Raw genomic sequence first — 21,579 nt, forward strand, 5'->3', positions numbered from 1 at the left:
CTATATATACGCTACTGTTTTAAAGTTTGGGGGTCATTGAGAAACATTTTATTTTTTTTAAAGGAAAGCACTTCAATCAACTAATTCAAAAAGAAAATGCTTACTTTCAAAAACAAATAATTTTTTGGACTCCCCCCCCAACATCTGAACACGAGGCACGTATACTTTGTTTTCATATTTTAATGTGAGCATTTCTTGTCGCTCAGAGCATCTGTAGTCCGTCCAGGCCGTTCTCCAGCGCCGTGTGAAAGATCTCCAGGGCCTGCTCCAGCGGCAACGCCCCGCCCTCGCTGCTTTCGATGATGGCGATGGTCTCCCCAAACTCGTTACACATGATGGTGTTGGTGCCCTGTGACGGTGGCGGGACAGATAGTCATGTGGTATGCTTTGGATAATGGCTGTCCATCAGGGGTGGCCACGTATTTGCACACTCAATTCGTTCCTCAGGCCCGCCAAGCATTTACCTTCTCGAGTCTCCCCGTAATATTTGTGGCATTCATTTAGAGCTGTTAATTCCCAAACTTGGTTACTCAAAAATGACTGATTGTAATTTACTATTTATTAGGCGTGTCAAAATTAGTGCATTAATTTTGAGGCAAAGTTCCTTTAATGCCACAAATTTTTTTAAACACTGATTAATGACTGCCCCCCCTTACTTGGAAAGCCTGTACTGGGGGAATTCCAGTCGCAACACAGCAGACGCGTCCACGCCCAAATTTAGCAGTAAAAAATTTAATAATAATGCATTTGTGGAGATTGGGGTCAAGTTGTATTCTAAAAAAAAATTTAATGTGCAGAATTTCACAAGTTACTTTATGTTAAAGATTAGATAGCCCTTAATATGAAAAGAAAAATGCACTGAGCTGTCACCAACGTCTTACAAATACAGCACCATTTTTTTTTAAACTAAATTTTAAATTACTGTATTTTGAAATTACTGTATCAATGGCTATAAGATGATCCATATTTCTATTAAACATTTTTACCACCTATGTTAACAAGAGGATGAACTTCTATTAACTTAAAAAAATATTTTATTGTACATTTAGAACAGATATAAAGTTTGCGATTTTTCGTGAGTTAACCAAGTCATGCGATTAATTACGATTAAAACATTTTAATTGCCTGACACCCTCACTATTTATTAATTTTGTTTAAATTATTTAAAATAAAATGCTAAAGGGAATATTGTCTTCAATACAATTTAAATGAAAAAATTGCATGAAAATAAACAATTTTACATTCTAATGGTTAACTTGTTTACTGCAAATTTGTTTATTAAAATAGTAAAGTAAAATGAATTTTATGTTCTCATTAAATTACTGGTAGATATAATGCCATTCAAATTAGGTAATGAATTAAATACTGTACACATTTTTAATGCATTTTAATCATTCAAACCTTTATTAAATTGCTTTATTTTAATGTATTTATATAAAATAGCTTTAGTAAAAAGAAAAACAAAAAAAAAGTTGTCAGGGGACACGGCCTGCGACTAACAAAAATCTACCTTTTTGAAATGAATCCGGTTGCGGATACGAACCTGCTGAATGTCCGAAGACTGGATCTGGATGAGGTGGGGCTGCCCCTTGGGGAACTCCATGGCGGACACCTCCACGGCCGAGCCAGCTTTGTGTTCCTGGTCCTGCTTCTGCGGACGACTGTGCGTCTTCTTGTGGTTCCTGAGGTTGGAGAAGTTCTTGAAGGCCTTTCCGCATTGCGGGCAGACGTGCGGCCGCTCCCCTGTGTGCGTGCGGCGGTGCTCCACCAGGTGCATGCTCTGGACGAATCCCTTGCTGCACACCTCGCAGCGGAAGGGCCGCACGCCCGTGTGTGTGCGCAAGTGCTCGCGCAGGTGCGTCCTCTGCCGGAAGCATTTGCCGCATATTTGGCATGGGAACGGACGCTCGCCCGTGTGCACCCGCTGGTGCAGCACCACGCCCGAGCTGGACACGAACAGCTTGCCGCAAATGGGGCACTGGTGGGATTTGGTGCGCTTCCCGGGGGCGCCGCGCGGCCGTCCGGGCCCGGGGTGGCTGAGCTTGTGGAGCCGCAGATTGGCGGGGGAGTTGAGCGTCTTACCGCAGACGTCGCAATCCAAGCCGCCTTGCTCCGGAGCGTGGGAATCGTCTGCGGTGGAGGTGGACGGCTGTGATTGGTCAGTGGGGGCACCTCGGGGTTGTGGAGGCATGATGGGGTGTTGCTCCATACAGTGGGCGCTTAGTTGCCTCCTGGTGAGGAAGCCGGCCTCGCAGTTGGGACACGGGAAGGGCGCGGGGGCCCCCGGGTGGTGCGTGAAGCGATGCGCGGCCAGCTTGGTGGGCCAGCGGAAGGCGGCGGGGCAGTCGGGGCACGTCAGGCCGGCGCACGCCACGTGCAGCAGGCTGTGCTGGCGAAGGTTGGACGACTGCGAGAAGGTGCGCTGGCACACGTCGCAGCGGTACGGCCGCACGCCCGTGTGGATCAGGTTGTGGCGGCTGAGGTTGGCGAGGGACGAGAAGGTCTTGCCGCAGTCGGCGCACTGGAAGGGCCGCTCGCCCGTGTGCGTGCGGATGTGGTCGCGCACGTGGATCTGCTTCTTGAAGGTCTTGCCGCAGACGCCGCACAGGAAGCTGCGCTTGGGCCCGTGCGCCGCACGCCGGTGCCGCAGGAGCTGCGGCTGCGAAGAGAACGTCTTCGGACAGGAGCGACAAGCCAACGCGCTTTTGTCCGGCGGTGCGGCGCTTTCGGCCGAGCCTGACGCGACCTCCTCGACGGGTTTGGTGCCGGGACGCTCTTCGTCTACCATTCCTTCAACCGCACTCTTGTGCACGTTAGTCAGATCCGCAGGGTCCTGGTCAATTTGTTCCATCTCCTCCTCGGTGAGGGGGGCCATCATCTGAGAGGTCTTCTTGTCCCTGGCTCGCTGCAGGATGGCCAGCGTGGAGCGAGAGGTGCGTCGGGGCGCAGCGTTCACCTGGAGAGGGAGACAAACCGAAAAGTGAGTTTGCATTTATTTCTAATTCGTGGTCATGGTAAACTCTGAATTGAACAAAGAACACACAAAGTCAATGATAAAGCTACACGAAAATATACAAGCACAATATTTGTCCTACATACCATTCCAAATTTGCTAAAAAAGAAAAGAAAAGAAAAGAACTTGCATTGTCGAACAGCGGAGTATAAACTCAGTGTAAATGCAACCAAGCCATGTCTGTCATCTGGTGGTGACATTACTCAAGCCTCGTATATTTGCAGTTCAGAATCCATCGATTTGCATATTTGACGACTCCCCCCCCCCCCCCACACACACACACACAATATTTTTGATATTGCATTTTCATTTTGTCATTCATTTTCTCCATTGCCCTCCATTCTTGTGGAAAATATATAGTTCATGTTTAATGTTCATAAGTGTTTTTTTAAGATTTTTGGGGGGGTAAAAAAAAGATTTTTTTTCATACATTTGTAGTTAGCTGTGCAAAGCTCCGACTGTAATTAGTTTGTGACTATCCAGTTGTCTAGTAAGCATGAGGGTTTGGAATACCGTGATGGCGGCGGCGGCCGCAGTGGTGCTGGTGGGGGGAGCAGGTGCGGCAGAGGCGTTGAAACTCATATGTGTGCGCCGGTGGTAAAGATACTTTGTCATGTTGGTAAAGGTTCTGTTGCAGAACTGGCACTTGTGAAACGGGTTGGCCGTGTGTGACTTCCTGCAAGAGAAACACGCAAGGCAAAGGATGAGGACCAGCCGGAGCAACGAGGACGCCGTCACGCCGCCATGGCGCGGGACTTTACCTGTGCACGAGGAGGGTCATCTCGGTGGTGAAGCCTTGGCCGCAGTCCACGCACAAGTACCTGTTCACGCCCAGGTGTGTGCGCAGGTGGTCCTGCATGGAGCTCTCTTTCTTGAAGACCCGACCGCACTCGCTGCATTCGTGCGTGCCTTGCTCGTGGACGCGTTGGTGCGATTTGAGGCGGTTGGCCGAGACGAAGGTGCGGCCGCACAGCGGGCACTGCTGGGGCTCGGCCGGCGCCGGCTTCTTCTCCGCCGTTACGAATTGGTTGGGTTGCCTTATGGAGTTGTCCGCCGTTTCCGAAGCTTCCTCAAAGCCGCTCATGAGCCCCGCGTCCGAACTCTCTTTTTCCTGACCCAGGAAGTGCACCCCCTGGTGTTGGAGGAAGTCCTCCGGCGTCTGGAAGAGAAGGGAGCATTCCGAGCACTCGTACGGCTGGCTGACCACCATCTCGCTCGCCGCCCGCCCGCTACCGGCATGGACTCCGGGGGCCAACACCAGCTCCACTTGGCGGGCGGCTCCGTTCACCGAGGCGCCTCGTTTCCGTTGTGCCGCCGCCATCTTGCCGGGCCGAGCCAGCGCGACCGAGCTGTCGGCCAGAGCTTGAGCCGTCAGAATCTTGAGGTGCATGGTGGCCGAGCCCGGGGCGGGCGTGACCGGGGGCAGCAGGGAGGGCTGGGAGGCCGGTTTGGAGATGGGTTGGCCGTTCTTTTTTTGATGCTGCTGTGCCAACACCTGAAACAGACACAAAGCAAAGCTGTTGAAAATAGGGATGTAACGATATCCAAACATTAACACAATACGATAATTTGTATGATATTGTGGGGAGCTTGGAGATATAAAAAAGGCCACAATATTGTAAAAAGAAAAAAAAAGCTCATACTAAAAAAAAAAAAAAAAAAACGCAGCGCAATATTGTGCTTTTGTACATAACAACAATGCATATAAACAACCTACAATCCTCCACAGATTGACTCTGTTCATAAACATATTAGGTTCCCCTTCATCTGATCATTAGCGTGAATTTTAAACGTAGGGGGTCAAAACATGCCTTGTGAAAATTAAACTGCACTAAAAAAATGGCCACTAGAGTGTGCTAAAACTGCACAAATGGAAATCAACTTGACTTTTTAACAGATGTGCTGCTTTTCATATCGTGACATGACACCAACGATATTGTGGCAGTTTTAAAATCGCAATATCACGATATAGCCGTTATCGTTACATCCCTAGTTGAGAACATTCACCTAACAGTGGGGTAATTTACATAATAAGCACTCCTCAGAGTTTTCCTCCCTACGACATGATCAGCCACGCTTGGTGAAGGTCCAGAGCCACTTTCAAGCAAGCCCGGACAACACCGCCTGCAACACTAACATGCAGAAACATCCTCATCCTACACAGGTGCGACGCTCGCCATCATGTCAAAGGTAAAAGGTAAGAAAACCTGCATGGAGTCTTGTCGGACGCACATGTTAGCGGTAGCTTCTGATAAGCGGCAAAAACTTGACTGCTCAGTGAAGTTGTCGGGGGGAAAAAAAATTGTAAAACAACAACCAAGAGATGATGAAAACTTTAATACCTGTGCCAAAATTTCCCCAGCCTGCTGCTCACTTAGCACAAAGTTCTGCATGTTGTTGACAGGAGCCAGGGTGCCGTCCGCTTGGATCATGTACTCCTGTGGCTGACAATCACACGCTCAGTGGGTTAGCTTGGTTTTTTGAAACGGACTTCTTCTCCCGTCTTGGTCTTACCGTTATCTCGGCGTGGGTGCTTGTGGTGCTGCTGTTGTGACTTTTGCGATGTTCGAACCATGTGCCGGGCGAGTCAAACAGAGCCAGGCAGTCCAGACATTGGTACTGGACTGCCTGGGAACAAGAATCTTCGGGCACCGCAGCCTCGCACAACTCTGAGGAAGGATCGCACACAAACACACAAATGTTAATGACTCCAAATTTGAAAATTCGACTATACTTTTAGAACTTTTCCATGTAAAATTGCGACATTTTAATACAATGTTTTTCCCCCATTAAACAAAACACAATCAGTCAATCATTCCCTAATCACTATATATAGAGATTTCTAGTAGGATTGGACAGATTATGTAAAAAAAACTTAAAATAATTACATATTAAAATAACATGATACCTACTGTTTACCGCGTTGGCCTCTTAGGGGCGGTGTAGTGCCATCATTTTTATTTTATTTTTTTAAGTAGAAGAAAGTCACAATTAGACTTTATTAATATAGCTTATTTTTCACATATAAGGAATATTACTATTTTTATTTTACCTGTCTGTATGTGTTACTACGACATTTGAAAGAATATCACTCCCAGAACTTAATGCTAACTTTAGCCCTTTAATTGGATTTCCCATTCATTGTTAGCATAACAGTGGACTTTTTTTTGTGAACTACAATGAAACGAATGATGCAGCGGGGAATGAGTGAATGATTTGACAAAGACGTCACGTGACAAAATGTCCCACCTTGTCGCTCGGCCTCCACCCCGGCCATCCGCATGTGCATCTCCTGGTGCAGCAGCAGCTCCTCGGAGTCCACGAGGACCGCGCCGCACTCCAGGCACTGATACTGCTCGCAGCGGACCTCCTGGCCCGCCTCGCCTTCATCGCCCGTGTGAATCTCCTGGTGGATCAGCACTTCTTCCAGGGTGCTGAAAAGCTGCAAGCACTCGCTGCACATGAACTGGTGGTCCACGCTGACGTCCTCGGGCTGCTGCACCTCAATGTAGACGCTCTCCGCTTCCATGATGTCGGTAGGTCTTCTTATATGAAGTGGATCGGGGCAAGGTAAAAATGGAACCTATGTGTAAAGAGGAAAGAGGCCATGTGAAAACAACTGGGAAAAACAAATTAGTGTTTAGATGCATGAAAAAAAGATGGGTCTCGAGAGTTCCTGCCCACCCTTAATGTGTAAAAATAAACAACCTAAAAAAAATGTTTTTAATCAGATAACTGATTAATCGGCTGATTTAGGGGGATTCCCACATTTCTCAAGCTTTCTTCTTTTCCCCGTGTATGAAGCCCTTTGAGACTATTTTGTGATTAAGGGTTATATAAATGAATACATTGGACTTGACTAGATAAAAAGCCACAGCAGCCATTTTAGGGATGTACGACCCGGGTGACAGTATTATTAACCTGTGGTATATTCTCAAATAAAATGATACAGAGTCAAAACACACACACACGCTAATGGCTATACAGGCTGAAACAAAAGTAGGTGTGCTTATGAAGTTAATTTTTATGTACACTACAGCTTTGTTTCCAGGAATCTTTTCCTTCTTGACTTCCTCTCCCTTCCCCCAGGCCCGCTTTCTTACATGCTTCCCTCAAAATTACTTTTCTGCCTCTTCTTCTGTCATTCCTAGTTCATTTTTATTCATGCATCTTTCCTCTATTTATTGCTTACACCTGTTTTCCTGCATTCCTTCCACCTCAAATTATTAAAAGGTACCTACTTTTGGCCCACCCTGTTTAAACTGCTCTTGACCTACTATGGATTTTTAGTTTAACTTAATCTAATTCACAAATGGTAAAAACAATTTCTACATTTTTCGTCATATGGCGAGCACACATGGTTTAAGTGTTTATTATTTGTCGCAAATTTAATTAATTTACAGTATTAGACCAATAAAAAGACACAATAAGACAACGTGACTTAGCAATTAGCACACAAGACGGCCCTTGCTGTTAGCTTCCTCCCATCCACTAGCTACAATATTTATCTTAAAACACAACAACGTTTATTAAGGTTCCCTCGTGTATTATGTGTGATGGCGCGTGGAGGGCGGTTGGAGGCGCTCCCTCGGCAAACGAGGACCATTTTTTTTCTTTTTTTTTCCGTTCTCGCCTGCACCGCTATTTCCTGACGGCGGTTGCCCGGTTCGCCGGGCGGTCCGTCAGGCGGCGCTAGCCACTTTTCGCCGGAGCTCTCCGTGCGAAAAGCGTCAGGGGCCCTTCTTTTTTTCACCCCCTTTACCTCAGTTACTGTCGTCGGACGGCGCCGTTCGTAGACATCACAGCACGTCACCCACACGTCCTGTCCCGCACCCTCCGCCGAGGCTCCTCCGACGCCGTCTTGGGCACGAGAAGTACAGAATGTGATGGTTGTTCGCCGAGAATTATGTTTTACGGTATATGGAGGGACGTTAACCTGCCGTTTGCCTCCATTTTTGTGAACGAAAGCCCCGCCCAATATGTGGAAGTGCTCAAAGCCTTGAACAACAATTGGACGGTGTGGTTGTCAATCACACGGCGCGCTATGCGTGGTGGGTATTGTAGTTTTAACCCACCGATTTTTTTTTATATATACCGAGTAATTTGTTGAATTCTTAGAATACCGAGTAATTTGTTGAATTCTTAGAATACCGAGTAATTTGTTGAATTCTTAGAATACCGAGTAATTTGTTGAATTCTTAGAATACTTTGGCTAATTTACTTCTTTTTTTTGGGGTCATTTTAGTTAGTCGTTAGTTATATTGCTACATTAACCCGAAGTTGCCTATTTTTTCTGTCTGTGAAACTAAGCCCCGCCCAAATATCCCGTAGCGATTGGACAGTTTCCTTTTCAATCACACTACGCGCTTTGTGTGGTGACTGACTTTTGTTCAGTAATGTTAAAAAATATATGTATTTTATTTTATTTCGCGGAATTCAACATGTACTTTGCTAACTTTATGTTTGCTAGGGGTTCTTGTTTATTATTGGATTGCATTGTCAACATTGTTAGCGTGTGCTAACGAGCATATAATTTATAGCTCATATAGCTTTATTTATTTATTTAAATTTTATTTTTGCTATAGCTATGATATAATACGATTCGAAAAACTTAAAATCATAATTTCGCATTCCATCACATTTGCCACCGCCCCTGGAGTACAGGTACCTTGAAACTCGCTTTCCCATTAATCCTTGCGAGTGTGACGTCATCGTGCGTCAACTCCCCAGTTCCCCACCATCATCGTTCTACAGTACAGAGGAAGAAAGGGGGAGACGGGGCAGAAAGCTGTATAAGAACGCTGTAAGTGCCGTTCTTTTTTCCATGGGATTTTTTTTCTCCTTCGTTCGATTGGCTTGTGTGACTTGGCTGGCTGTCAGTAACGTTCGCCGTTAACCCTGGCTCTAGTTCACACAAATATGAGCGGCAGCGGGCGGCCCAGGACCAGCTCATTCGCCGAGCCTCCCGGAGCTCCCGGAGCCGCTGCAGCAGGCGTCGGATCAGCAGTTGCCGGCGGAAGCTCGACAGGAAAGTCGGGGGCTTCGCAAACCAGCGGAGGCAGCTCGACGAGTTTTGGGAACCTCAAACTACCCCGTAAGTGTTCTTTTTTTGAATGACCACTCGCAGCGTCGGACACTTTGTTACAAAAGACGTCCCTCCTGTTGTTTATTTCAGATGGCGTTGTCGACATTTTGTTTAAATAAGGTCGATCACAGCGGCAGAGCTAATCTCAGCTAGCAGGCTCTTGGCTAACTTGTTCTAGCTAGCCAGCTATCATTAGCCGTGTTTTTCTGCCAGTATTAAACCTCTTCAATGAGAAATTTTTAACGTCAACCCAACACCAATACTGACTGTTGTTTTTTTCATCAAATAAACTGTTTTATCATGTTATTATTGGCATTTTCAATCTTGTCGATTCCTCTTAACGTCACTCAGGTTAAGAGTTAGCATTAGCGTCCGTGCTAGCCATTTGTGGATGTTAGCGTTCCTTTATCGTTATGGAGCTGAAACTTTTTTTTCCAATCGTTTTTTGGTCATATTTGTGTCACACATTTCGACCAATTGATTGAGATATCTCCGTTAATAGCATTAGAAGGGAGCCAAATTCCAATTGGAAATGACCTATATTGCAATGTTAAGTTACTACTCTGTACAGTGACCCAGTTTAAATAACCTAAAATCCATTATTAAATGTTTATGAAACTCACCCACCAAAATCCCCAAAGAACCTAATGTTTATGGTTATTATCTGGAACAAATACAAGGATTATGGCAACGGGACAAGATTTCACCCAAAAAATGAATCCTGTGTGTGGTTGGAATGACCACTTCAGTCTAAAGTTACTTTCACACACATATATATATATATATATATATATATATATATATATATATATATATATATATATATATATATATAGTTTTTGTAATGGGATGATTGGTTCTGGATTTTTTCTTTTGTGCCGTAAAGAAAAGGCCTTTTTGGGGAACGCTTTTGCGCGAAGAAATCTGGGCCAAAAACAAATTCAAATTAGACTAAAACTATAACTTGATTATGTGAGGACGTCTATCGTAAACCTTTCTCCGTTGGGCTGACATGTTTTGTTTAAAAATGTTAAAAACATCCACCAGTGAGCTTGAACTGACCAAAATTCCAAAGTCTTCTCGAAGTTGACGCATGAAAATTACTGTAAAGTTTTAGACAGCGTCACTTGCGGGCAGTCAAATAGGTCATGTTATGTACTTGATTAATCAATTGTTTGTTGTAGAATTTATTTATTAGAGGGGATTTAAAGACATTCAAAGTGCTCATTTGTTTAAAAAAATATTTAACAAAATTCCACTATGGTGGCCACTGTCAATCGTGTGTACACATCACTGATCTTTACATTTCAATGAATCTCAACTTGACATTGATGATGTCTGTCCGATCTGCACATTTAGACTGCCCTCACATTGGTAGATATGTGATGCCTATAAATTTTTTTATCCACATTTGTATTCTATTCTTATTCTGAGTGTGAGTGTGTGTTTTTACCCACCATTTACGCCACCATGACGCATATCCCTATTATGCCATTTGAAGCATGTAGTGCAAATCCAGCCTTTATTGTGTTTTCTTCTTCTTAACGTAATTATTGTGTTTGAAGCGAAATCCACTCCTCTTTAGTTGTATTCATTATTAAAGCAGCGGCTATAACACAGCTGCTCCATATTTAAAGAGCTTTCTCTTTGACTTCACTTGGAGCAAAAGTACTGCAGCGGAAACTTTTAAAGGTGGACTGCAATCGGCTACAGTGTAATCACACAAAATTACAAAAAAACGGCATCTCTAATAGAGTTGCAACTGTTAAAATGTTAGTAGGTAGAGATCTGATGTGAGACAAGGAGAGATATTGAACAAATGATGCAGTAATCAACACAATCACATCTGCATTTCTTTTCCGCGATGTTGACGCTGCGTTGTTTTTGCTGGATTTGTCTGTCTCGGGTGCAGAATGATGCGCCGTCTTACTCCATTTTGAGGCACGGCGGTGATCCGGAGGGGTGCTGTTGAGATGTGCAAAGTGAACAAGCCCTGGGAAAATGGAGTCGCACTTGTGGGTGTGCTACTGTCCACAGCGTTTTTAATCACAGCGCTCGCTCTGACAAAAGCGCTTTGGGGACGAGCCTCTGTCTCGTTCCCACTCACTCTCCTTCCCCAATGTCACTGCTTGTGGTGTTGATTCATCAAATCGCTCTCGACCCAAACTGCCACACCATTAACGGAACCACCCCAACCCCCTCATGCCCCTTTTACCATCTGTCAGTTACTGTTTGGTCTCAAGTGTCTATTTTTTTTTTTTTAGTCAAACATCAGCCCGGTGATGACACTGTTTAACTACTTTCAAGAAGCACATCGTGTACTTGCTGAAAGAATACATCACCTACTGAGTCCTCGCACATAATCTGATCCTGGATTACGCCAAATCAACCAGTGGACCACACGTAGCGCGCATGGCGCCCAGTGGAACGGGAACACGTTGACGTGGATTGAACTGTTTCTGAGCTTGAACTGTGATGGACTTCTGACATTTTACAATACAGTAAACCCTCGTTTATCTTAGGGGTTATGTTCCAACACTTTCTGGAAAAACCAGGCATGGTTTGTTTTGTTTTTTGGGCTGATTTGTTTTTTAATTTTTCCCACATGGACTCCTTACAACATACAAACAAACAAAGATAAGACATTCCCGCCCAAGACCCCCCCCCCCCCCCCCCCCCCCCGGAAGTAGGACAAAGTCATGTAAAACTGGCAAATGTTCTGCCAGTAATTTTTATCTTAATTGTTGGAAGCATTAAGAGACCAATAAAGTATTTTATTCACAGAAATATATTTTTTAAATAATTGGCTGATTAAACGCTTATCGGAATTTTATTTTGCCAAAAATCAGAATCTGCAATCGCCCCCCCCCCCAAAATAAAATAAACAAAAATAAATATAATAATAATATATGAAAAAATTATCAATACATTATTAAAATAAATAAGTATAATAATAATAATAATAAAAATGCATGGCAATTGAAGAGCGTATTGGTGAAAATCGTTTTCAAGGAAGATGATTGTCTACTTTAAGACTGGTTTGTATTGGATCCATGTAAGTGTATGCAAACAAGGCATTTGTGTAAATGTACACAATTGCAATACTGGGATTTGAGCACTGAGCACATTGATTGATTTTCTTCCCAATGTGTTGTTATTTTACAGGCGACAGTGGCAAATTGACCACCGTGGTGGCCACGCCGGGCCAAGGCCCCGACCGCCCGCAGGAAGTGTCTTACACGGACATCAAGGTCATAGGAAATGGCTCCTTTGGCGTGGTCTACCAGGCGCGCCTCATCGACAGCCAGGAGATGGTGGCCATCAAGAAAGTGCTCCAAGATAAACGGTTTAAGGTGAGTATACAAATTTGATAGGGAAGCCATTTTATTGCAAGTGTGACTCTTAGAAAAAAGGTTCACTCCGAAAAGAGTGGTTGATTGAGATTCTGCCTTGTGACCGCTTTGTCCCCGTTTGTTTGGTTTATAGAATAGAGAGCTGCAAATTATGCGCAAGTTGGACCACTGCAACATTGTGAGGCTACGTTACTTCTTCTACTCCAGTGGTGAAAAGGTGCGTATTTGCTATCGCCGGAAAAAAAATTCCTGCGGCAATGTTTGATGTAACATTTTGAAATAGCTGTCATATCTGTTAATTGCGCTCAATAAAGCAGTCAAATTCAGTCTGTCTTTAGCTTTATGTCAAAGGTGTAATTTGGTGAGTGGACTCACATCTTCCTCATGCCTTTTTATATTTTCAATTCCTTGTAAAATTGATCTTAACATTTGGAAAACAGTGGACCCCTGCTTTTCGTCAAGGCACCAAGCACCACAAATAATAGCAATAGCATCAATATTCTAAATTGTCATCTGCTTAATTCATAATTGGCTAATTTAGTTGGCATGATTTTCAACTGGACGGCATCATGTTGTCCAGTAGCATTAGGCCCGCCGCACACCAAAGGACGCGACTGAAAATGACTGAACTGGACAGACACGAAAAAAACGTATTTGCTGATTCAGACCTGCACTAAAGGCGATTGACCCTTTTTGTGTGTCCCCCCCCCCTTTTTTTTGAAAATCAAATGTCATTCACTGATGTATAAGCACTAAACGCAAATAGCGAATGTTTTTGGGTTTGAGTCAGAGCTTTAGTCTGTAGTGCGATCTCGTCTGTGTCAGCTTTATACGACAACCATGTTTCCCTGTTTGTGTCGTGTGCAGAAAGATGAAGTCTACCTGAACCTGGTACTTGACTTTGTCCCCGAGACGGTGTACAGGGTGGCTCGGCACTTCAACAAGGCCAAGACCACCATCCCCATCATATATGTTAAGGTAAATGCCACCTTTTCATTGCCTCCCTGCTACTACTTGTCACTTCCCACAGAGATCCTGCAAAAAAACAAAACAAAATCTAGTGGAATGTCACAAATCTCAGTTTGGAGTAGGCAGAAAGTGAAGTTTGTTTGCTTGAGGCAAATGAAGCAGCGGATGTTTTCCCGTTTGTCTCTTTAAGGATTACAGAAGCAACGCAGGAGGGAAAGCCACTTGGCTGCCTGTCTGCAAGGTTGTTGCTTTTTAAAAGGGTGATTTTGTGCATTTATTGTGTGTGTCGCAGCAGAGAGAACATTCCGACTGTCTCATGGCTCACTTGACTCCTTTCTGCCTGAGGTTCCCTCAAGGCGTTAAGACACACGTCCTACTCACTCTTGTGCTGCTTTTCTGTCACAACACGTCTTCAGATCGTCACTTGCTTTCGCTCCTTGTTTCAGCAACAACACTCATGTTTAGTCATCTTGCCTGCAATTGCGTTGTGATGCATCGTGAGGCTTCTAATGATAATGCAGCCATTTGTCATGCTAAGATGCCACAAACAAGTGTCTTCACATTTTGTAAATTTCCACCTTTACATTTTTGCCTAATAAATTTATCCAAAATATGAATTACTAGATGAAAAATGTTTTTAGCTGTCCCGCATTATACTATGATTTGTTTCCCATTGTTTAACATGTTTTTACATTTGAGCCCCCCATGTTTTCATTAGTGCTTGGTTAAAATAAAAAATAAAAAAATAAAATAATCGATATCAAATCAATTTTCCTTTCGGGCCCAATATTGATTCATAAAACCATGTATCGTTTATTTAAATATCAAATTTTCCCCCGATACATTTTTAAGAAAATATAATTTGAAAGGCCGTTTTCTTTGTATCTTGCTCTTTTCTTTTCATTTTACTGTTCACATGAATTTAAAAGTATTTTCTTACATTTATGAAACACCTGACTTATTGCACTTTAAGACAATTAAGAATATTTTAAGTTTGTATTTACAATTATTAAATTAGAATGATGAAAATATTTTAATCTCATCCTTGCTGATGTTAATGTTTGTGTAACACTTAACTATTATTATAACACATGTTGCTTTAATTAATAAACTAAATCATTTGACCACTTACTTTCGCCGCAAAATTTACTTTGGAACTTAATATTTGTGGAGTTTTTATCATGTCTTTGACATTTAAAAATAATTGTTGTTCCATAACTAATCTATATCGGATTGAACTGAAGTGAATCTCATCGAATCTGGAAAAAGTCGAATTGAACTAAACTTTTGTGAATCGAAATCGAATCGAGTAAACTAGAATCAATACCCAGCCCTAGTTTTTATTGTGCTGCGGTCTGCATCCGACACCACCCAGCATTACTGCACTGTCTGACTCTTGTGACGTGGAAGAAATGCCCACGCATGTTATTACTGTCTTTGGGGAGAAAAGGGAGTGATTAACGTCTGATAATTCTGTCTAAGAGTTGTTGCGCAACTATAGGAGATAGTGAGTCACCATTAACCTCACCACGTTGGGAAGTCAGTCACAGCCTTGGTTGACTCAAGCTTAGTGTAGGTTATGCGCAAGTCCAAACTGCAGGTACAAGTTTACCAAAACCACAAGACGTTGAATGAAAATCAGCACAGTGGACTTTTTTTTAAAATTGCATTTAAGCATTGTGTCCTTCTCACCAGGTGTACATGTACCAGCTGTTCCGAAGCCTGGCTTATATCCATTCCCAGGGAGTGTGTCATCGAGACATCAAGCCCCAAAACCTCCTGGTGGACCCCGAGACAGCCATCCTCAAGCTGTGTGACTTTGGCAGGTTCGGAGCACACGTTACACTCGTTTGGCTTCAACATTCTTTCCATTCTTGTGTGCGTCAGCTGTCTTGACTGCGGCGCGTGCATCTCATGTTTTGCTCGCCCACTTTTTTTCCCCATCCTTTGTTAAAAAGTTGAAGCGTTGACTAATTAATTAATCACCCAAAAAATTATCGCATTAATCATGTATTAACACAGGGTAATTGTTTAATAATTAATAATTAATTTTGACCGTGGCTGATCCTTTAGCTTGACAGCAGATGTTTACATTCAAGGTATCACAGATTGTGTTTGAGCAATAAACATAACTACATGCAAAAAAATTAAAGCATTTCACAAGTTTTTGCGTATGACATTCAGAATATTTGTTGAATGTCAAGCTATTGGGGTCATCTTTTTTCCCATTTTAAATTATGCAAGTAATTAACTGATTAGAAAAAGAGGAGGATGAGCGTGTGCAGTGGATAACATTTTTTGAAAATGTCCTCATAACATTAAATGCCGAAAAAATGAGAATGAGGAAAAAAGTGTTTCCATTGAGTTCTGGTGAATAATTCTGACAATTTATTTCATCCAGTTTCTCCGTAATGAAAAATATCAGCAAAGAAGCAGAAGCAAGCAGTCTCCGCCCATAAATAATGGTCGTTAGAACTTGTGCTCAAAGTTGTCACACACAAAAAAAAAAATCTTAAATCTCTATTGAATTTTTCATGGGGGGCAAATTTTAGCGCGGCCATCGTTTTTATATACAGGCCTATTTATATAAGTGCCAATGTTCAGCACATTAAACGGCCCCTTTAAGTGGAATTTAGTTTCTATTGGTGAAGTTAAGTTGTAATGCTCTAAATTAAAATGCCATTAATTCGTTCTGCCCCCCAAAAAACTGCACTGTATTGTATAAAAACAGAAATGTCACAAAATTAAATGTAAAGATTGAAAATAGCCTGGTTTCCTAAAGTTTAATTACTGTACATTGCGACAAGCTGAGTCACAACAACTGTAATTGTTGTATCCGTGCCTTAAAGCCGCGTGTCCTTGTGAATGACGACGGGAACTTGTCTGCATGTGTGAGCCTCAGCAGACGTTTTGACCTACGGTAGTTCTTTGCTAATTTCCGAATTTTATTATTTTACACTTTCAGTGTTCAACTTGTTTTACAGTTACTATAATTTGGGAGGGGGGGGGGATTAAATCGACCTCCCCTAAAGGCGTGTTTGTCCACTGTCGTCCCCGCAGCGCCAAACAGTTGGTCCGAGGCGAGCCCAACGTGTCGTATATCTGTTCGCGGTATTACCGCGCCCCGGAGCTCATCTTCGGCGCCACCGACTACACGTCCAACATCGACATCTGGTCGGCCGGCTGCGTGTTGGCCGAGCTGCTTCTGGGCCAGCCCATCTTCCCGGGCGACAGCGGCGTGGACCAGCTAGTAGAGATCATCAAGGTACTGGCAGCGACGAGTTGAGAGCAAATTGAATACGGTATCGGAAAGTCTGCCTTTTTCAAAGATGATGATGTTTTACTATTCCCGCGTCAGGTTCTTGGAACTCCGACCAGGGAGCAGATCCGAGAGATGAACCCAAACTATACAGAGTTCAAATTCCCACAGATTAAAGCTCACCCGTGGACAAAGGTAATTAGTGCTGAATGACTCACAGGAGTCAAATCAATATCATCGCTGAAGCTCACACTCACTCACACGCCGTGCTGTGCAAAGCGCTGAACTTGGCTTAAAAGGGTGAGCGGTTGTCATTTGGACCACCTACACACTTCTTGTGTAGTATGTACTCTATAGGTGATATGGCAAAACATTTTTAAAAATAAAATCACGATCACGATTTTAGACTAATCTTCACATTTCTGACCATTGTACTAAAATTTTATTTAGTACTGAAGAAATATTCACGGCTGGGCAGCTCATAACGCGCGTCTACTGCTTTGAAACAGTCTTTTAAACCCCTCGTTTTCCACACTTTTAAAGCTAGCGGCTGATCTCCGTTTGTTTTGGCTGTCCGCCTAATGTTTTGAGTGCTGTCTCCGTATGTGATCAAACAAGTTCGTCGTGTTGCCACCCGACGTCCGAACGGCGTCTCTGCAATTTTTGCAAATCGGTTTGCGCCTTGTTCTCCGGGGAAAAGCCAAACTAAGTCCACACTATGGAGGTGGAGTTTCTTTTCGGGACCAACCCGTTTCGCTTTGACTTTCCGCCATGGCTTCCGACTACTGCTTTGACGAACAGGGAAGCGGGAGTGTCACGAACGGTGCAGTCACGGATGCGGCAAGCAGAAACCAAACTTCAGCCCCCAGTTGGAGTTGAACTCCATAGAATGTGCCCTACAGACGATCTTGATGATCTTTCGGCTTTGAAATCCTCAACATATTAAAGTATTTAACGATCTAATATTGTCATGTCGCCCACCCCTAGTAAATAGTAGATGTACTTGACTGCAGAGTGGCAGGCATTTATTTGAAGAAAAAAAATGAAAATGGTATTATTCATGCTGTATTGCAATTTATCAAGAACGTGCAATCATCAATCAAAATTTTAAATTTTCATGTTTCATTTTTACTCTTAGAAACCCACAAGTGCTTTGAAAACCTTGCAAATCAGGAGGGGGAAATCACATCTTTAAAAAAATTTTTTTAACAAAATACATAGATGCTGAATTTTGGAATCTTCAGTTTTTCATTGTAAAGTTTATTTTATTTTTATTTAAATAAAAAAAAAGATTTTTTAAAAGTCCTGACACTTGTAAACTCAACAAAAGTCAAAGTCTTTTTTGTGTTTTTTCTAATTGTGCCCAACAGCAGTAAAAATGTCCAAACGTCCTTTGGTGGCGTCCAAGAGAATTCGACTACGATGTGTGACATCCCGTGCGTTCCTTTCCAATCAGGTGTTCAAGCCCCGCACGCCGCCGGAGGCCATCGCCCTCTGCTCTCGACTGCTGGAATACACGCCGGTCACCCGTCTGTCTCCGCTGGAGGCCTGCGCGCACGCCTTCTTCGATGAGCTGCGCCAGCCCAACACTCGCCTGCCCAGTGGGCGGGAACTGCCGCTGCTCTTCAACTTCAGTCCTGTCGGTCGGTTTCCGCGCGCGCGTGGCGGCGAGTGAAACCCGATGGGGTGTTTTACATGCGCCTTCTTCCGTGTCTCCTCAGAGCTGTCCATCCAACCCCAGTTGAATTCAACACTCATTCCTCCTCACGCTCGTGCACAGACAACGCCTGCCTCACATGGTATGTGGTAAAACATGCACACACCCAACGCGTAACATTGGCAGCCTTTTTGCTAAGGGGCCCTTTTTTTTTTTCCTAATAATATACACAAATCTCAATTTCAAATATGAATTATTTAAAAGGCCTGAATTAAATGTTCTCGGTTGTAATCTGATAATTTCAATTTTAAAAAAAATACTCTCACCGGAAATGTCTCAAATAATTATTTGTAAGTATTGAAAACATTTTAAATCAGGTGATTTTTATAATTTTTTGTGGGCAGTGGAATTTTTTTCTCATATTTTACTGCTATTAAAATGATTTAAATCTAAAAACTAATCTAAAAATAAAAACTATTGATCTTTTTTAATATATTTACTTAAATTGATACTCAATTGAGCCATTTTCAGCAAAAAAAGTTAGTATTTTGTCCAGAATGGATTTGATAACTACATTATTTTTGGTATACAATTAATACCTTTAAAAACAAAATTTTCCATTAAATAGCCTTTTTCTCTGTTTTGTATTTACCTAAAATTTATAAAAACAATTTCCTGAATTCTAAATGTTGTTTTTTTCATTCAATTTAAAAAAATATATATTTTCATTTTACACATTTTTATATTTACTATTAATGGCAAGAAATATTATTTTCAATTTTTCAAAATTTCATTTACACAAAATTTTAATCTTTTAAAAGCCTGATTGTTTTTCTCTATTTAAAAATGCCAGAATTTCTTGTCTCTTTGCATTTAAATTTTTTTAAATGTCCCAAAATATTTTCATGAATCCATTGATTTTTTTTAAAAATGTTTATTTTTATTTAAAAAAATATTTTTTTAGATACTTAAAAAAAAAAAAGTTGTCTGTATTTGACTGTGTAATGTCCTTATGGCTCTGCAGATGGCAGTGCGTCAGACAGTACCGCCCAGCCCGGCTCTGTGCCCGGCTCCATCAACAACAGCACCTGAACAGCCAACAGCACCCTGCCATGCTTCTGTTCTTTTTCTCTTCCCGCTCTCCTCTTCTTCCTCTCAACACTTAGAAAGACTATACACACACAAACACACATGCACACACTCATCATGACACCCCCCCCCCTCCTCCCCTCCTCAATAGGCTTCATATATATATATAAGCTGACTTTATAAGTCCAGGTTCTGTGGGATGTTTGGGGTTGTACATGCATTGTCTGTGTTATGGTCTTTTTATCCCCTTTTTTAAAATTCTATTTTATTTAGCTCATTTTATGTGGAGTGGCCATTTGGCTTTTGGAGAATGACAATCATGCCCCCCATCCCAAAAAAATGGTACAAAACCCTCTCTTCTCCTCCAGAGTGTTTCTTTGTACCCCAAAACAACCAAGTCCATCTTATTTTATTTTGTATTTACTTCAGCTGTCATTTTTAGAAGAGAGGTGATTCCGAAAAAGTTTTTGACAAAGGACGCACACTGCAGCAGCCTTTGTTTTTCCTCCTTGCCTTTATTTTGGTGGGAGTTAGTGGCCTCGGTAAAAGTGTATCGATCATGAAATGTGGAAAGTGTTTGAGGACGCTAAACGAATGGGTCCAACCTCCTCCTCCTCATCGTCGTCATCATTTTGACCGAGATCCACTTCCTCCCGAGCGTGCCCTCAACTTCCTGTCTTGGACCTTGAACTTTCTTTCATCTCCTCGCCCGTGGTTCTCCCTCCTCCACAACACAGCTAATCTGTAAATATCAGCTACCTTTTATTTGATCTTTTTATTTGTTGTTATTCTATTGTTCTTGTAATATTGTTTTTTTTTTTCTCCAGTAGATGGCGCGTTCAAGCGACCAGACTGTTTTATCTGATGTCGCAGTCTGTAAATACGGTATTACTTTTCTTTTCTTTTTTCCGTCCCTGCTTCTGGAGGGCAACGACAACAAAAAAAAACAGAACAAAAGAAAAGTCTCACATTTTATTCTCTCTCCTTCCATTTCTCTTGTCATGACTTCCCCCCCCCCGCACCCGTAGCTGTCTGAACGGTTTTATTTATTGTATTACACGTGTGTTTGTTTTCGGGGGATGTTATTTTTGTATATTATTTCCAAAATGATGTCGTAGTGGGGCAGAAAACTTTGTCACATCCAAGATACTGTACCTCTGTACCGTCTGGTGGAACGCTTGTTTCCATTGAGTTTCAATGTGAACAGAATGTTACAAGGATTTGTTGCTTGCGTGTGCTTGTGAGTTTTGAGAATTGTGTGTGTGTGTGTGTGTGTAGTAAAAGAGGGTGAAAACAGAATCTTCCATTGACCGCCTTCCGTGTCCGACCGTCTCCTGTTCTACTCCACTGATGTACAACATTGTTGTTTTAATGTTAGTTTTCTTTTTTTTATTTGTTCCGAAACCACCCCGCAACGCTCTTATTACAGCGCTCGTCGTTTTGTGGAGAGAGCATCGAGACGGTGGGCCAGAGGGGATGATGGAGGAGGGATGGGGGGAGAGAGACTGTTTTTTGTTTGTTGCTATAAATAATTGAACTCATTAATAAAGTGATGAAACGGTTGGCGTCTCCGCACGTCCGTGTTTTAATTGCGCGAGGTGACGATTATGTCACAGCGGTAATCGAGGCCCCGATCATGTCACCGTGTTCTCACAATCGCCGTGGGAACACCGTGACATGATTGGTGCATGTGTTAATCATTTCGCGCTGTTGGTGACAAAAGGGAATGGCAGCAAAAAATATGTCAAGGCAATTTGTTCCAAGATCAACTTTACTGACAATTGGAAGTAACATTTGAACATTCTTGACTGTTGACAGGCATAAATAGATGATTGACTTGGCGTAACCCGCCTTGCCTGAAATTTTGCTGGGAGAGGCTCCAACACAGCTGCTGCCAACACTAATCCTCAAGCTCTATTGGATGTGAATAGATGGGATTAAGTTGATTCGATGCAAGGTACAATTTAACATCCCTTTTTTTTTTGTTTTGTCTCACAACTGATGAGACGTTAACCACTGTATAAAGAAACTCGCATTTCTCACCCTTTGAAAGTTAACCATTAAAACTGCTCAGCCTTTGGAAATTCACAACCACCACAAAACTCACCTTTCCAAAGTTACCCATTCTACAATGGAACTAAAGTACAGTAAAAC

At 42.6% G+C, this 21,579-nt stretch overlaps 2 protein-coding genes across 4 annotated transcripts; one reads left to right on the forward strand and one right to left on the reverse strand.

The window, feature by feature from the left end:
• Positions 1-162: 162 nt before the first annotated feature.
• Positions 163-7,980, reverse strand: znf526 (zinc finger protein 526). Of its 2 annotated transcripts, none has more exons than XM_086079106.1 (8): positions 7,776-7,980; positions 6,263-6,596; positions 5,528-5,682; positions 5,356-5,451; positions 3,775-4,508; positions 3,527-3,689; positions 1,544-2,956; positions 163-349 (listed from the first exon to the last, which is right to left on the reverse strand). In XM_086079106.1, exons 2-8 carry the CDS (start codon positions 6,540-6,542, stop codon positions 203-205), a joined length of 2,988 nt encoding a protein of 995 aa, XP_085935232.1. In that variant the 5' UTR covers positions 6,543-6,596; positions 7,776-7,980; the 3' UTR covers positions 163-202. The 2 variants fall into 2 exon arrangements, with proteins under 2 accessions (XP_085935232.1, XP_085935231.1); XM_086079105.1 differs by having other exon boundaries at positions 5,356-5,457.
• Positions 7,802-20,987, forward strand: gsk3ab (glycogen synthase kinase 3 alpha b). Of its 2 annotated transcripts, XM_086079107.1 has the most exons (12): positions 7,802-8,064; positions 8,678-8,816; positions 8,922-9,107; positions 12,264-12,451; positions 12,585-12,668; positions 13,319-13,429; positions 15,116-15,246; positions 16,481-16,685; positions 16,779-16,874; positions 18,136-18,322; positions 18,401-18,478; positions 19,361-20,987. In XM_086079107.1, exons 3-12 carry the CDS (start codon positions 8,933-8,935, stop codon positions 19,426-19,428), a joined length of 1,323 nt encoding a protein of 440 aa, XP_085935233.1. In that variant the 5' UTR covers positions 7,802-8,064; positions 8,678-8,816; positions 8,922-8,932; the 3' UTR covers positions 19,429-20,987. The 2 variants fall into 2 exon arrangements, with proteins under 2 accessions (XP_085935233.1, XP_085935234.1); XM_086079108.1 differs by lacking the exons at positions 7,802-8,064; positions 8,678-8,816 and having other exon boundaries at positions 8,912-9,107.
• Positions 20,988-21,579: the final 592 nt, after the last annotated feature.

This window comes from Leptonotus elevatus, chromosome 6 (genome assembly GCF_054856555.1).
Source record: "Leptonotus elevatus isolate MCC_2025b chromosome 6, RoL_Lele_1.0, whole genome shotgun sequence".
Taxonomy (NCBI): Eukaryota; Metazoa; Chordata; class Actinopteri; order Syngnathiformes; family Syngnathidae; genus Leptonotus; species Leptonotus elevatus.